We start from the raw sequence: 17,667 nt of genomic DNA, 5'->3' as shown, positions 1-17,667 counted from the left end.
CAGTCCTCCTGTGTGATGCTGGGACCCAACGGGTCCCACTTAGTCTAGTATTTTCTACAACTACCACAGCGGGGACTGGCATGGCAAGTTATTTACTGGTCTGTCACTGTAGAACTACCAATTATTTTTTTTATAATTTCACATAAACTACATGTTCACTTAGTTTGTAAGACATTAAGATGAAGACTACAATAAAGGCTACATCTTAACGTAATCTACCATATCCAATACCTTCATAATCATAGAATCCAAATCGTCAACTGCCAGTTTTCTTTCTGGAAATAGCAACACCGATCTCTTCAAAGTATCACGATGGATCTAGAACTATGACTGTTCTGGTAATATTTGCTTTGCTTCTTTTTAGCAGACATAGAAATTAGCACAGTACTCAAATAGTTCCAAACAAAGTTCTTTCCAAATTGAAAATAACTTTTACTTTTCAATTATATTCCTCAAGGACCTATTTCCTGTGCTTTTGCCTTTTACCCTACATCACTACACTTAGTGACGTGTACCTATACCCAAGAATCCTGCTGCGTCTCTGCCCTATTTTGACTACATATTATGCTTCATCATTGGAGAGAAATCCTTGGTCTCATCTTCTGGTGATGTTATGATTAGAAATTGATAGGGAAAAGATCAGAGGCTATCATCCATGCTTCCTATTTAATAACATTTAAACACTGATTTTCCATGTTGCTGATGTGTTATATAATCATGTCATATATAGTATTACGTATTAGATAAGTTTATACTTCAAATTGTAACTTAATAAGAATTGTATCACCAGATAAATAAAATCACACAGATTATAATCAGTACTGTATATTATTTTATCAAACATTTACTTTTATGCACCTTACTATTTAAGCTTCTAAATGTAAGATTTTTCACCTCAGCCATATCAAATAGATGTAAAAATGCTGATTCAACAGAACAATGTAACATATTTTCACAGGGGATGTAGGATTGGAATTCAAATTCACTGATAGAAACATAACAGAAATGATACAGAGAGAGTTATGCCAGTTGGAAGAGTGGACTGAAAGATGGCAGATGGAGTTTAATGCTGATAAGTGTGAGGTGCTACATCTTGGCAGGACAAATCAAAATAGGACGTACATGGTAAATGGTAGGGAATTGAAGAATGCAGGTGAACAGAGGGATCTGGGAATAACTGTGCACAGTTCCCTGAAAGTGGAATCTCATGTAGATAGGGTGGTAAAGAAAGCTTTTGGTGTGCTGGCCTTTATAAATCAGAGCATTGAGTATAGAAGTTGGGATGTAATGTTAAAATTGTACAAGGCATTGGTGAGGCCAATTCTGGAGTATGGGGTACAATTTTGGTCGCCTAATTATAGGAAGGATGTCAACAAAATAGAGAGAGTACAGAGGAGATTTACTAGAATGTTGCCTGGGTTTCAGCAACTAAGTTACAGAGAAAGGTTGAACAAGTTAGAGCTTTATTCTTTGGAGCGCAGAAGGTTAAGGGGGGACTTGATAGAGGTCTTTAAAATGATGAGAGGGATAGACAGAGTTGACGTGGATAAGCTTTTCCCACTGAGAGTAGGGAAGATTCAAACAAGGGGACATGACTTGAGAATTAAGGGACAGAAGTTTAGGGGTAACATGAGGGGGAACTTCTTTACTCAGAGAGTGGTGGCTGTGTGGAATGAGCTTCCAGAGAAGGTGGTGGAGGCAGGTTCGTTTTTATCATTTAAAAATAAATTGGATAGTTATATGGACGGGAAAGGAATGGAGGGTTATGGTCTGAGCGCAGGTATATGGGACTAGGGGAGAATACGTGTTCGGCACGGACTAGAAGGGTCGAGATGGCCTGTTTCCGTGCTGTAATTGTTATATGGTTATATGATATGCCTTAAAAAATTGATTTATGCTTTCAAATTTCCTTAACTGCAGTTTACAGGCTGTCTACGGGGAGGTTATGTTGGGCATGACTGGTTTGCATCCACTGTGTTTTTGATAATGTCAGGGGATGGAGAGAGAACACTAAAATTTCTGCAACAATTTTCAAACCTACTTGTTTCAGCATTTCTCTGGCTACCTCGCTTACATAGCTCTGTGCGTATTCCTTTAGTAAAATCTAACACTCTTGCTTAATTTTTCTTAATTACATTCCAGGTGGACAGCTTTTGAAAAAGTGTGGAAAATGTATTCCGCAAATTTGTCTTTGACACCAGGCCAGCAAAGTGTTCAGTTCATTGTAGTAGTTGGGGCCCATTGGCATAATGTTATCTACGGTAATATATTGGTTTGGTTAAGCCTACGACTTGTAAGCGTCATTCTTGGCTTGGAAATTCAGAAATAATTATTTAAAAAGTGTCAAAATCTCTTCAGGATAAAGATATGTTCCTTAAAAAAGCATAAATGTCCAGAGGACTCTTTCAAAATTAATGTTAATCTGACCTAAAACACTCAATTGAAGTCGGAATATAATCTGGACACATCCACTCCAATGACCTTGCCTGAAAACAACTTAACCTTTCCTATCCGATACATAAATAATGACAGTTTGGATGAGATAATGGAATTTAACTGCAGCCATGTCTTTTCAATAAGTCAGTGAAGAAGTCATTTTCACTTTTTGCTGTGTTTTGACCAGGAATGATCAGGATTGTTGGATTGCTCGGGCTAAACCATTTACAGGGATCAAATCACATCTTTTTAAAGGCAAAAGCACAGATAATGGGACTAGAGATAGCACAAAGCTTGCAAAGGCACATTAAGGGAGTTCTGTGTAGGTCTCTGATTCAATTTTCTCTGAGACTGTTCTCTCCATTGGCAATGAGCGCCTAGCACGAAAGGCTTAAGGCAGTATGCAGGATGGAATAAGCAAGCTGACTTTAGTTTCAAAAGCCACCAAAAGAAAATCAATTCTTCTGCAAAGAATAAGAATAAGAGGAAAGATACAATTGGGAGGTAGAGAATGGATCAGTGAGGAGTGAGAGCGAATTAGTGATTTAGAAAGAGGATTGAAGATGGAAATAGGATTTTACACGGTAGTTGGGGAAGGTGTTGTTCATAATGGCTTGGCGAGGTAGGGAGTAAGAACAAATGATTTCCATCTGGTGGCCCATCCTATCCTTAATAACAAAGATGCCTCATCTAAGCAAGTCCCATTTACTCACCCATGGCCTATATCCCTCTACAGCTTGCCTATCCATATTCCTCTTGAAATATATATTTAAAATTGTTGTTATACCTGCCTCAACTATTTCCCCTGCAACTTATTCCATGTACCCATGCCTCCCCCCGTGGAAAAAAATTGTCTCTCGGATTCCTATTAAATCTTGAACTCCCACCTCAAACATATGTCTTCTAGTTCTTGATTTCCCTACCATAGGAAAATAAACTGCATTATCCCTATCCTCTTAATGATGTTATACACCTCACTAAGTTTACCCCTCAACCTCCGGTGCTCCAAGAAATAAATTCCTAGCCCAGCCAATCTCACCTAATAGCTTGTGCACTCAAGTCCTGGCAGCATCTTTTTACCCCTCTTCTTTCCTCTTCCCTCTGTCCCCTTCCATCCATATCCCTCCCTCTAGCTGTATATTTAATTCCTCTTCTTTCCTTAACTGATACCATTTTGTCTCCTTTTCGCCTCTAGTTTTTGTCACTTACTCCACCCATGTGCCAATCATTCATTGCCCCTCACCCCAGTCTATGTCCATCGTTCACTTGCCAGTCTTTGCCCCACCCTCATTTTTTATTTTCCAGCTTGTTCCCCCTACTCCAGTCAGTCTGAACAAGATCATGACCTGAAGTATCACCTGTCTATACTCTCCACAGGTGCTGCCTGACCAGCTTTGAGTTTTCGTTAATAACATTTCTTGGAAGTTCTCTTCAAACCATACTGCATCAGATTGCAGTTTCCATAGATATAAATTTGCTTCACTGAAAAATGGAGGGACCTGGCCTGCCAATGTGAAGGTTCCAAAAAATATCGATGGCCGATGAGACTGAGACAATAAATTCTGTGTTGCGGTTTCATCAAAGGTAGCACTAGTACCAGGACTGTTAAATGGAGAGCATCATATGCCTGCCACATTCCATCCTGAAAAACAATGCTTGACCACTTATTATCCTGAAACCAATGTCTGGCATTTACTCAAACCATCTACTGCAATCTCTCCATCAACATGTTCTGCATGTTCAATTAAAATCCATTTCTTAGTCCATCAAAATGTAGTTTTAACAAAAGAATAGTTGAAATAAGAATGGGTGTCAGTCCCTCAAGCTAGCTCTGCAATTGTACAAGATTATGGCTGATTACAAATACATTGATTCTCCTTTATAAACTCAAATATCTCAGTGTCCATTAATTTCTTTTGTTGATTGTTCTTTATGGAAGCTTCTCTACCACCAGGGTAAAACTGGTGTTTGTGGTTGTCTCTAAATCTTTTCTTGAATAAGAGTATTATAGTTGTCAATTTGCTATCCTCTGACACCTCCCCCTCCTCTAATTGGGCATGACGTTAGCAACCTTTACATCCACAGCTCTCAGCAGCAGACCATCTGGTCCAGCTTTCTAGTTTGCTTTCTGGTATTTTCTCCTTAATCAATTATCGCCGCATCCTTTATCTCCAATACCTTCCTTTCTACTGAGATTTTGGCAGCATCTGTTTCCTTTGTAAAGACTGATAATTTAAAATCCCACTAAGCCTTCTGCCTTTATTCATAGATCATAATCAGAATTTACGAAGAGAACAAGTGCTGATTAACAACAAATGCCTAGATATTAGGACTCAGAGCAGAGCAAAACAAAGCTATAAATCAGAGTGGTTTTGGGTGGGGTTGAATATAATGTTGCCAAGGTGAAACCATTTTTAAATCAATTTCACTGTTGATTTTAATTCCATTCACATAAAGCACCAACCAATGTTCACGAGTTAGGCCAGCTAATTGATCTTGGCAAAGGGTTTTATTTTGAAGGTGACACAGAAAATCCACAGCGATCTTCCCTTCAGTTAATTAATCATCATCTCCTTACTTATTCTACATAGATTGGAAGGAAGATGTATCCTATCAACTCATTTTATTTTCTATGGTGGTGGGATAGCCAGGATAATCCTGTATTTCTTTGAGAAAGATTGAGATCATTTGACTCTATTTAGAACCATGGAATATATTTATAAAAAGTAAAAACTGGAGCTGAAATATTCAATTTGACACGCATTTGAACATAATTTCCCTTTGATGACCATATTTTAAATGTTAAGAGCACTAGTAAATGGTTGTTTTTGCCTGGATTCTCAAATATAAAATGACTTGGTTATATTATGACAAAACAAAGGAATTAAACTTAATCAAGGGACACTTTTAGGCAGGGTACATGATGACTAGTTGGTAGAAGTACATCTCTAAATTGTTTTTCTAAATTAATTCATCTGTCTATGTTGTCACCTTGACAGATCCACCTTCCTGTGGAAAGATCAGAGTCCGGTATCCATCCTGTGTATTCGTGCACAACTTATTTCATTGAGATGCTACTGAAGAAAGAGTTGCCACTTGTCTTCTCAGCATTCCGCATGTCAGGCTTCACTCCCTCACAGGTGAAATGTTAAGATTTTAAATGCATGTATATGAAGAGTTTTATTATTGCAACTGGGAAGTTAATAAATGTATTTTTTTTTAATGAAACTAATTTTATAGACCTGTGGCCTCTATTAAGAATGTCAGAAATAGACTTAAATTTAATTTTGCAATTTCATGTTATTTCTAAAGATCTGTCTTTTGAAGCTGCACTCATTGAGGGTATTTGATATAAAATTAAAGAATATCTATTATCATCATTTCTGGTGACTTATGATTAGTCACAGCAGATAGAATTACACTGATCTTTGAATATTTGTGTGTCATATGAGCGCACATTTTTAGATAATGTGAAAGTGAAATGCGTAGATGCTGTTAATCTGAAATAAAACAGGAAATGTAGTAAATACTCATGAGGTCAGACAGGGTTTGTGGAGTGAGAAACAGAATTAACCTTTCAGTTTCACCTGATTCTGATGAAATATCATCAATCTCAGTGTTAACTGTTTCTCTCAATATAGGACCTGCTTGACCTTTGTTTTATTTTGAGGTAATTACATAATTATGTCCTGCTAGTGAGTAACACCACAGGTTAATTTATACCAATTTCTCTTTTTGTGTAAGCACAGAAAAATAAAAATCAGGCATTTATGTTGCCACTGCTTGCCTCTCATGGCATTCCCATGATCAGCAATTTTTAAAGAACTAACTTTTATTCATTTAAGAGCCCTGGGGGTCACAAACAAGGTCATGATTTATTGTTAAAAGGAACACAAAATGCTGGAGTAACTCAGCAGGTCAGGCAGCATCTCTGGAGAACATGGATAGGTGACGTTTCGAGTGGGATTGAAGAAGTGTCCCAACACAAAACGTCACCTATCCATGTTCTATGGAGATCTTGCCTGACCTGCTGAGTTGTGTCCTTTTGTGTAAACCTGCATCTGCAGTCCCTTGTTTCAGCCATTTATTGCTGTTCACTAATGAGAATGTGGTGGCGAGCCACCTTTAGGAATTGTTACAGTCCTTCTGGTGAAGATGGTCTCTCAATGCTGTTTCAAGTTTTAGACCTGGGGACGATGAAGTACCAGTAATGTACTTCTAAAGCAGTTGGGTGTGCAGCTGGGAGAGGAAGCCTGCAGGTGGTGGTATTTCCTTGCCCTACTTCCCTTGTCCCTCTTGGTAGTAAAGATTTTGGAGCGGCTGTTCCGAGTAGCTTTGATGGCAATTTGTTTTGTAGAAGAAGCACACCCCATACATTTGTGCATGATGGGCGAGAGAACAAAAAATTAGGATGATTGATGGGGTGCCCATCAAATGTGCTGCATGTTCCTGGATAGTGTCGAGTCTTCAGAGAATTGTTGACAGCTGATTGGGTCTTCACTACCAGTGACCACAAGCAGATGGGAGGTCTGGGTGTTAAAAGATCTTATGTTGCTAATAGATGCAGGTGCAGAATCCCAGATTTATTGTTGAGAAAGAGAATATTAGGCATGTACGTGCAAGTTATAGAGTCATATATTGTGGAAAGAGGCGCTTCGACCAACTTGCCCACACCGACAAACATGCCCTATCCCACCTGCCTATGTTTGCCACCTGTCCAAATGTTTCTTAAACTTTGCGATAGTACCTGCCTCAACTACCACTTCCGGCAGCTCGTTCCAGCTTGTCAACATCTTTCCTATTAAATGGTGCTCAAAACTGAACACCTACTCTAAATGCGACCTCACCAACGTCTTATATAACGGCAACATGACCTCCCAACTTCTATACTCAATATTGTGACTGATGAAAGCCAATGTGCCCAAAACCTTTTTGATCACCCTATCTACCTGTGCTGCCACTTTCAATGAACTAGATCCCTCGGCTCTACAACACTCCCAGAGCCCTACCATTTACTGTGTAGGTTCTGCCCATGTCCTGCCCATCATCAACAATAAAAATAGAGGAGGTGGAGAGGCTGTTCAGAAGACAGAAAAGCCGGAAATCTCCAGGACCGGACAATGTTTCCCCCTCTACTCTCAAGCTCTGTGCTGAACAACTGGCACCGGTCTACACAGACATTTTCAACCAGTTCCTGCAAACCTGTACTGATCCTGCCTGCTTCAAAGCCTCCACTATTGTCCCTGTATCCAAAAAGGCAAGGATTACTGGTCTTAATGACTACAGGCCTGTCGCACTGACCTCTGTAGTCATGAAGACCCTTGAAAGGCTTGTGCTGGCCAAGCTGAAAAATATCACAATCCCCCTGCTGGAACCTCTGCAGTTTGCATATCGGGTCAATAGATCTGTGGATGACGCAGTCATGCCGTGAAGAGAGAGTGGACGCTGGCGCGCTTTGGCTGCCGCTGCTCTCTTTTCACACTGTGTTTTTGATTTTCTGTTTTTGGATTGAATTCTGTTTTTAATTTGTGTCACTGTGATGTCTTTAATTACTTGTTTTATTCCGATTATATGTTTTTATTCCGATTACTATGTAAGGTGTCCTTGAGATGTATGAAAGGCGCCCATTAAATAAAATTTATTATTATTATTATTAACCTGGGCCTGCATTTCATCCTCCAGCACCTAGACTGCCAGGGGACCTATGCGAGGATTTTGTTTGTTGATTTTAGCTCTGTATTCATCACCACTGTGCCAGAGCTACTACACTCCAAACTTTAGTGTAAGGCTATCAGTAGCACAGAAATCAGCAAGGATGTCTGCTGAGTAGAGAAATTAAACTCTATGTAGCTTTAAGCAAAGATCTTAAATGATCCATCAGAGGGCCAGATACATTTTGTGCACAGATATTCAGAATGTGGATACAAAGTTCGCTTCATCCTTAAACAGGTTTATAAATACCTGGATGAGTCGGCATGGATGAGTTTCTGTGCTGTGAATCATCGCTGTATTCTGTAGCTGCTGAGTGACATCCTTGACCCTGACAGCAGGAATATAATTCTGAAATCACATTGCAGCTGTAAAACACCCAGCGGAACTCAACAACTAAAGACTCTTCGATAACTACTTCTTTCTCTGTCTTCCCCCATCCCTGCTGTATAGATGAGTTTCTTGCAAAACTTGACTCTGGCTGTACTCTTGGAACGTATGCCTTCATTGTCAATTCGAACTGAGTGTAGGAGTGAGTGAGATGCTCTCTAAGGCATTACTCTGGGAGGAATGAGGAATACTCAGGGAGTTCTTGCACTACCTGCCTATTTTTTTCCTTCTGTCTGAAAGTAACACATTCCTTCTCTATCCCTCACATTTAAGCTGCAATATGATGATTTCCTAGAAGGTGCTACGTCTAAACTTTTAAAGCTTACATCTTATTATGGTTACTGAATTATTTTGTCTTGACTTCAAGTTTTCTGGATAAACTAGTTACCCTCACACATGTATGCATTAATAGTTATTCCTCTTGGAATACCGAATAACATGTAGAATGAACAAAGAGGCCCACAGAGTGATACATGCGGCTTGAATAGGAAGAACAGAGAGAAAGGTTCTAAACAAGAGGTATATCCACCCAGGATGTTTAATGAGCTAGCTCCCTGCTTGAGCATGCACAAGGAATAGTGTCATACATTTGTGCTTCATTGAAAACGTTATCATGGAAATTCCTGATTATTAAAACTATAGTATAGCCTCCCTTTAAGCAATGTTGGTTCATCATTCACAATGTTGAGCTTCCTGCTGAGACATGCATAGTGTTAGCAGGGCAGTAAAAAAAACTGGCTGCACAAAGAAACTGCATCACTTAGTAGCCTTCAGGAAATTGGCATGTTGCCCGCATTGGAAACAGCAAATATGGTTTAATTCCACCTCATCATCTCTTTGCTAACCAAATTTAATATGTTTATATCTTTTTATTACAAAAATTATCTCTGGATATAATAAAATACTTATCATAGGAATATTTGATTTTTCAATAACATGCAACATTATGGTTACATTCACTAGAAATAAATAATAAACCTTTGGATAGATCAATATCAAATTCAGCAGCATTGTGAAAGCGATTGTAAAACGCCTTACCTGAGAGTTTGTCATTCTATCAGTAAATGCCCTGTAAGTATAGCACATTGCAAATTGTCTTCAGTTAATTATTTTATAGACAATAGGTGCCGGAGTAGGCCATTCAGCCCTTCGAGCGATTCAATGTGATCATGGCTGATCATCCCCAATCAGTACCCCGTTCCTGCCTTCTCCCCATATCCCCTAACTCTGCTATCTTTAAGAGCCCTATCTAGCTCTCTCTTGAAAGTATCCAGACAACCGGCCACCACCGCCCTCTGAGGCAGAGAATTCCACAGACTCACAATTCTCTGAGAAAAAGTGTTTCCTCATCTCCGTTCTAAATGGCTCACCCCTTATTCTTAAATTGTGGCCCCTGGTTCTGGACTCCCCCAACATCGGGAACATGTTTCCTGCCTCTAGCGTGTCGAAACCTTTAATAATCTTATATGTTTCAATAAGATATCCTCTCATCCTTCTAAACTTCTAAAGTATACAAGCCCAGCTGCTCCATTCTATCAGCATATGACAGTCCCGCCATCCCGGGAATTAACCTTGTAAACCTACGCTGCACTCTCTCAATAGCAAGAATGTCCTTCCTCAAATTAGGGGGCCAAAATTGCGCACAATACTCCAGGTGTGGTCTCACTAGGGCCCTATACAACTGCAGAAGGACCTCTTTACTCCAATGCCCAACTCCTTTTGTTATAAAGGCCAACATGCCATTCGCTTTCTTCACTGCCTGCTGTACCTACATGCTTACTTTCATTGACTGATGAAGAAGGACCCCCAGATCCCGTTGTGCTTCCCCTTTTCCCAACTTGACACCATTTAAATAATAATCTGCCTTCATGTTTTTGCAACCAAAGTGGATAACCTCACATTTATCCACATTAAACTGCATCAGCCATGCATCTGCCCACACACCCAACCTGTCCAAGTCACCCTGCATTCTCATAGCATCCTCCTCACAGTCCACACTGCCACCCAGCTTTGTGTCATCTGCAAATTTGCTAATGTTACTTTGAATCCCTTCATCTAAATCATTGATGTATATTGTAAATAGCTGTGGTCCCAGCACCGAGCCTTGCGGTACCCCACTAGTCACTGCCTGCCATTCTGAAAGGGACCCGTCAATCCCTACTCTTTGTTTCCTGTCTGCCAACCAATTTTCTATCCATGTCAGCACTCTACCCCCAATACCATGTGCCCTAATTTTGCCCACTAATCTCCTATGTGGGACCTTATCAAATGTTAACATTTCTCTTCATTTACTTATTGTTGCAATTAACTTGAGGAGAAATGATTTACATATTGGAATTCTTCAAATGGAAATTATTCTATGAGACTACTCTGTGCTGATTGCTCTTTCTTCTTTCCAATTATTTTGAATTTAATTCTTCTTTTCCACTCTTGTATGGATTATTGCAAGCTAGACAAAATTCTTCTTTTACTTTAACATATACTAAACTTCTTGATTCAGTTTCTTGCAGTTGTGCACGTATTCTGAAAGCAGAAATCTCCATTCAAAAGGGGAAATGTGAAGTGTGAAATCTTAGGCTATAATTCACCACTATAAATAAAGCATGGATCTAGATTTTTAATAGTATCAATGCTTTTGATTGAATAATATTGAGGCCACCACTACATTGAGCATTTTCTAATCTGCTGTGCTGAAAATTTGGCAGAAAGTGATTTTTTTTTTGTGCAGGAGAAACTATGTACTAATTCAGTACATTGCTGCTATTAGTTTTTTTTTTCAGATGGAGTGTATGGTTGCAATTTAGAGTTGAATGATGAATGAAGATTTTTCATCAAATGCATCTTGTAATTTTAGGAACTCAAATTAAAAAATATATATTCTTGGACATAGAGAATCACTTCAGCTGAAAGTACAATATCATGGTTGATTGTGTTGTAGCCATAGAGTTGAACAGCACAGAAACGGGCCCATTGGTCCATCTTAGTAATTTTATTTGCTTGCAGTAGGCCTGTACCCTTCTATGTCTTGTCTGTTTAAATGCCTATCTATTTGCCTCTTAAGCCATGATTGGATTTGATTTCACTGCCTGTTCCGGCAACAGAATGTGTGTGTCTGTGTCTGTATCTGTGTCTGTGTGTGTATGTGTATGTGTCTGTGTCTGTCTCTCTGTCTGTGTGTGTGCGTGTGTGTGTTTTTCTGTTCAAGCCCCTAATAAAACTCCTTAAGCATTTAACCTAGTGATACTCCATGTGATTAATGTAAGCATTTGCACACAAAATAAGAACATCTTGCTCAAATCCTCTTGAAGATCTCTATTTCTGTGATTCATTGAAATGTGCTTCATTTTTCTCCATTGCATGCAGATTTGTCAACACTGGCTGGCTCAATGTTTCTGGAACTATTTGAACTGGACTGAAATTGGACATTACATTGCTATCTGCATAATCTTGGGCCCTGATTATCAGGTTTACATGTGCATTGCTTTGCTGAAACACATGCAACAAGATGTTCTTCATCACATGCAAACTCAGGATCTTCAGGTTTTTCTTAAGGTAAGTGATGCTATTAAATGTGAAAATATATATATTTTTTAAATTTGAAAGTAATTAATTAGCAACACCAAACATTTGTACACATCAAGCAAAACTTGATTTGGGTTATTTACTATTTTCTCTTCGAATGGTTGAACACAATTACTATAATAAAAATACTGAAATTATAACTTTGGCTGTAATCAATTTAGATTGATGGTGTTCTTTGTCTTAATTCAGTGAGCCATCAATGTTTTTGTCACTCAGTGTAATTTGTTTCAGTTCATGTTTTTTTGTTAATGTAAACATAATTTATTCACTTTATGAAGTCATTCTACAAGCTATCTCAAATGCTTTTTGTCGAGGAATGCATTTGAATCTAAATAAAGGTCAAAGTAGTCGGTGGACATAATGGAAAATAGGTGCAGGAGTAGGCCACTCGGCCCTTTGAGCCAGCACCGCCATTCACTGTGATCATGACTGATCATCCACAATCAGTACCCCTTTCCTTCCTTCTCCCCATAATCCCTTGACTCCGCTATCTTTAAGAGCTCTATCTAACTCTCTCTTGAAAGCATTCAGAGAATCGGGCACCACTGCCTCCTGAGGCAGAGAATTCCACAGATTCACAACTCTCTGGGTAAAAATGTTTTTCCTCATCTCTGTTCTAAATGGCCTACCCCTTATTTTTAAACTGTGGCCCCTCGTTCTGCACTCCCCCAACATTGGGAACATGTTTCCTGCCTCTAGCATGTCCAATCTCTTAATAATCATATGTTTCAATAAGATATCCTCTCATCCTTATAAATTCCAGTGTAAGCAAGCCCAGTCGCTCCATTCTTTCAACGTATGACAGTCCAACCATCCCGAAAATTAACCTTGTGAACCTACGCTGCACTCCCTCAATACCAAGAATGTCCTTCCTCAAATTTGGAGACCAAATCTGCACACAATACTCCAGGTGTGATCTCACTAACTGCAGAAGGAACTCTTTTCTCCTATACTCAACTCCCCTTGTTATGAAGGCCAACACGCTATTACCTTTCTCCATGTCTGCTGTACCTGCATGCTCACAGATAGCTCAACACCATGTTCCTCTACCAGCTTCTTTGGAAACTGTTCAACTTAAATGGTATTCGTAGGCCTTGTGGAAAACATCAACTGGGCTATTCTCAATTTTCAACCTAAAATACTTTAAAACTCATTTATACTCATTAAACTTAGTATGTTTTAAATAATTTGGGGAGCATTTCCTTGGACATGGCAGTAAAAATATGTAGTGTTGCCCATTTATTGATCACTGCATAGACAAACTTCTAGGTCAAAAAGTTGTGGATTCAAATGTTTGTAACATAACTAAGCTAATTCAGTTAAGTACTTACAAAGTATTTAATTCATGGAGCTGCTGTTTGGAGGATGATGTGTTGTACATGGGTTAATTCAGAACAAGAAGACTGAACGACAAATGATTTATTTGGAAAGCAAGATATTCATTGTCTGCCTACCTCCCACGTGTGTGAGTTGCACTCTATTTTATTTTCATGCCCATCAGCTATTCATCTGTGGATAAATGTTGCTGCTCAATAGCTATTGGTTGGTCGCTCAAATTCAGATTGAATTATTGGCTGCTACAGAGCGATATATTTGCGACCACTGCCTCTATCTTCAATAATAGCTTAAATAATTCAACAGCAGAGTGAACAATGCAGATTGTAAGATCCTGTTCTGATTGCATATGGGTTAATATAAGAACTATTTATTTAAGAATGAACCCTAGTAAATATATAGTGACTGTCTGACTAAAATCAGCAATACGCATAAGATCAATGCGTTTTCATGTGTGAGCCGCCTACCATAAATGTTCCGCAAGAGTACCTAGGCATCATGTGTTCAGACTGCAACTAGTCCTTTCCTTCAATAGCAGTTGGTGAAGAAATTCAAGTGGCTGATTGTCGCGAGTTAGGGGTACAAGTTGAGGGAAAAAGGCTGATGAGGCAGGTGTTCTGGCAAGATAGATAAAGGATGGGATTGAATTTCAAATTGATGGGTAGAATCAAGAAGGTATTTGGGTTAAGGCATTTGGCATGGAGCTGATATTCATGTTTTGCTCTGCAGGGTTTTATCAGCACTGCAAATAAATGCTGTAGGGTACCTGTGCTCTGATATGGCTGAGATTATGTGGCAGGAGGCCCAAAGGATACATGTGGTGGGAATGATGTAGTGATAGGGAGGAAATTCTTGCAACAGTTACCACTTTTTGTGTGACATACTTTTTCTGGATAGTTTTTACTAATATATATGGTCATGTAGAAGGCCTTGTCCAGCATTGCCCAGTGACACTGAACTTATAAATTTGCCCCCAAAATGCTATCAATTGTCAAAATTACCATTTTCTTGCACAATATCAATCGCAATCAAAATAATACTTTATTAGCCAAGTATGTTTTGCAACATATACGAGGAATTTCATTTGCCAAGTCAGTCATACAAATAAAAAGCAACAGAACATACAAAACACATTTTAACATAAACATCCACCACAATGAATCCTCCACATTCCTCACTGGCGAAAGCGAAAAAAAGGTCAATCTCTTCCCTTAGCTCTCCTGCGGTCGGGGGCCTCGAGCCCTCAGTAGACGGAACGATCTTAACACCCGTAGTCGCAGGCATTTTGGGCCCTCCGCATCGGGGTGATCCAGCTCCTGCATTGAGGGGATGTCAGCTCCCCCGCGCCGGGCGATCGAACCCTGCGTCGGGGCTGGTGGGGCCTCTATGTTCGTAGGAGCTCCCGACTAGCCTCTCCCGAGTCTGCGAGCCCTTGATGGAAAGTCTGCAGGCCATCCCAGGCAAGGGATCGGCTCCGATATTAAGTCCGTGCCCCGCGGTGGGGCTCAAGGCCAGTCCGAGGAGGCCTCCAGCTCCATCGATGGTAGGCCGCAAAGTGAGCAGCGACGCGACCCGGAAACATCTCGTCTCCGGCAAGGTAAGAAACTGAAAAAAAAGTTTCCCCCGACCCCCACATAAAACAAAGCTGAAAATATTTACACAAACTTATGAAACGCACTAAAAATAAAAAAAGACGAAAAAACAAACGATTGTTGGCAGGGCTGCCAATCTTCGGTGTCCCTGTGGGCTGCATGCTAAACATCCAGGAAAATACATACCCTCTGAAAACAAAGGCATATTTTCTATGATACCACCACACTATAATTGGCAACTATTGCTAAAACAAAGCAAAATAACTTATTGTCTAGTTTAATATACTTTTTTCTCCAGGTACTTGATAGTTCATAAGTTATTGGAGCATAATTAGGCCATCAAGTCTACTCTGCCATCGAATTATGGCTGATCTATCTTTCCCTCTCAATCCCATTCTCCTGCTCCCCATATACTCTAAGACCTGACACTGGCACCACACCACATGACACACCATTTTCCTGATACCACATTGATACTTCCATTATTTACAAGTATATTTTTTCCATGTTAATAGCAGTATTTGAATTTTATAATCTGGTTCACTTTAAGGTGCAAAAACTGTACATTTGAAAAGTAAATTAATCATGTGGAATCTATATACTTATAAAACTTTCATCTTGTCCTCTTCCGGTTTACGTTGTTTTTACATGTGCGCAAAAACGGTACCCGATAGCGGTACGATATTTCGCCACCTTACTCACCATTCTCCTGTGCTGCAAGTGCAACAAGGTTTTTTCCGATCGGTGGAATAGGACCAAAGTTATGAAGGTTTAAAAATCATTAAAAATGCCCACGAGGGGGCGGCGGCGAGGAGAATAAAGCTGAAGGAGCGGAGTGAGCAGAGTGTGTTGAGCGAGTGCGCAGTGAGCAGCGTGCAGAGAGAGCAGCGTGCGAGCTGTTTCTGTGGTGACCAGCACGATGAGCCGGGAGCAGCTGAGTGGAACCGGGAGCCGCTGAGTGAAGCCGGAGACGGACCGGGAGCTCCTGAATGAGGCTAAAAGCTGAAGGTGCAGGGTGAGCAGAGTGCGAGCTGCAACTGCAGCGACCACATCCCCCCCCCCCCCCCAACAGCCACCACCCCCGACCACACACCCCTCCCTCTCCCCTCGCCCACACATCCCTCTCCCTCCTCCACACACCCCCTCCCCCACACTCCCCACACTCCCCCCTCTCCCACACTCCCCCCTCCCCCACATCCCCCCTCTCCCACACTCCCCCCTCCCCCACACTCCTCCTCCCTGTAGATCAGTCACTCATGTTATGAGTCATGCTTTTGCAGTTACGCCCACTAGCTTTACAGTAACCTCTCCTTACCTGGTTCCCTTAGAATTAGAGAGACGTGCAAGTTTGAAGTCATATTTGCTATGTAGTTAATAAAGTCTTTGGACCTTTATCTTGGTGTAAGGCTTCAGTTATTTATAATAGCCGAAACACAACATGGTGTCATCCTCGATTAATTCTATTGCTGTCTCAACTCGCATACCCACATCCTGGATTTTTATGTGATACGTGAGAATGTACCATATCAACTGGGTGCCGACGCATGCATAGACATGGGTTTGATTACTTTCAGCCCTTCTGTCTGTTCTCTGTTTACAGACTGTGATTCACGGTGCTAGATGCCAAGAGTTCATTCTGGCAGGTTTCGCTAGAACATAACTCCTCCAAGTTGACAACTTTCAGCACTCCATTCGGACGTTATAAATTTCTTCGTATGCCCTTTGGAATAAGTTCTGCTAGTGAAGTATTTCAACAAGCTATGGAGCAATTATTTGCAGGCACCCATATTCCATCGTAGTGGATGATATCCTCATTGCTGGAAAAACTGTCGAAGAGCATGATGCCAATCTGACAAAGGTATTGAATTGTGCCAAGGCCATCCATCCCAAGCTAAATCCTCAAAAATGCAAATTCAGAGTGAATGAGGTAAAATACAGGCCATATATTTACCAAAGACGGCCTCAAAATGATTCAGCTTCCTGCACCCACGGACTTGCTCAGTCTGCAGAGATTCCATGGCATGGCTAACTATTTGAGCAAATTCATTCCGTATTTCAGCGAAATATCAGCCCCATTGCGCCAGCTTACACACAAAGACTCTGCTTGGACCTGGCACGAGCAACAACCGACAGCATTCGACACTTATATGGCAGATGTCTGGTGCTCCTACTCTGGCTTACTTTGAGCCTAAACTACTGATTACACTTACTTGTGACGCCTCACAACACGGGCTGGGCGCAGCATGCCTTCAGAATTATGGCAACGGCAATAAGCCTGTTGCCTATGCCTCGCGCACCATGACTGACACAGAACAACGATATGCCCAAATTGAAAAAGAGCTGTTAGCGGTTGTTTTTGTCTGCAAAAAATTCAACGATTTCATCTTTGGTCACACGGCCACAATTGAAACTGACCACCAACCTCTGATCAGCATTTTCAACAAACCTATCCACACTTCTCCAGCGCGCTTACAGCGGATGTTACTGCAACTTCAAAAATATGACATAGTTCTGATCCACAAACACGGTAAGGACATGCACCGGGCCGACACTCTTTCGCGGGCACCCCGGAAGATCTGCGAGGATCCGCCCTCGCCGATGATGATTTTATTGTGATGACTGT

General features: G+C 40.6%; 1 protein-coding gene across 2 annotated transcripts in view; it reads left to right on the top strand.

Annotated features, from left to right (window-relative positions):
• Positions 1-17,667, top strand: part of tbc1d32 (TBC1 domain family member 32) — a 150,212-nt gene that overhangs the window by 123,712 nt on the left and 8,833 nt on the right. For both annotated transcript variants that reach the window (XM_033021187.1, XM_033021186.1), the window contains 3 exons: positions 1,928-2,082; positions 5,436-5,576; positions 11,899-12,087. In XM_033021187.1, coding sequence (XP_032877078.1) covers positions 1,928-2,082; positions 5,436-5,576; positions 11,899-12,087 — 485 coding nt within the window. The remainder of the gene's footprint in view (positions 1-1,927; positions 2,083-5,435; positions 5,577-11,898; positions 12,088-17,667) is intronic.

The sequence above is a fragment of the Amblyraja radiata genome, chromosome 5, assembly GCF_010909765.2.
Source record: "Amblyraja radiata isolate CabotCenter1 chromosome 5, sAmbRad1.1.pri, whole genome shotgun sequence".
Classification (NCBI taxonomy): Eukaryota; Metazoa; Chordata; class Chondrichthyes; order Rajiformes; family Rajidae; genus Amblyraja; species Amblyraja radiata.
This window is presented reverse-complemented; position numbering and strand designations above follow the sequence as displayed.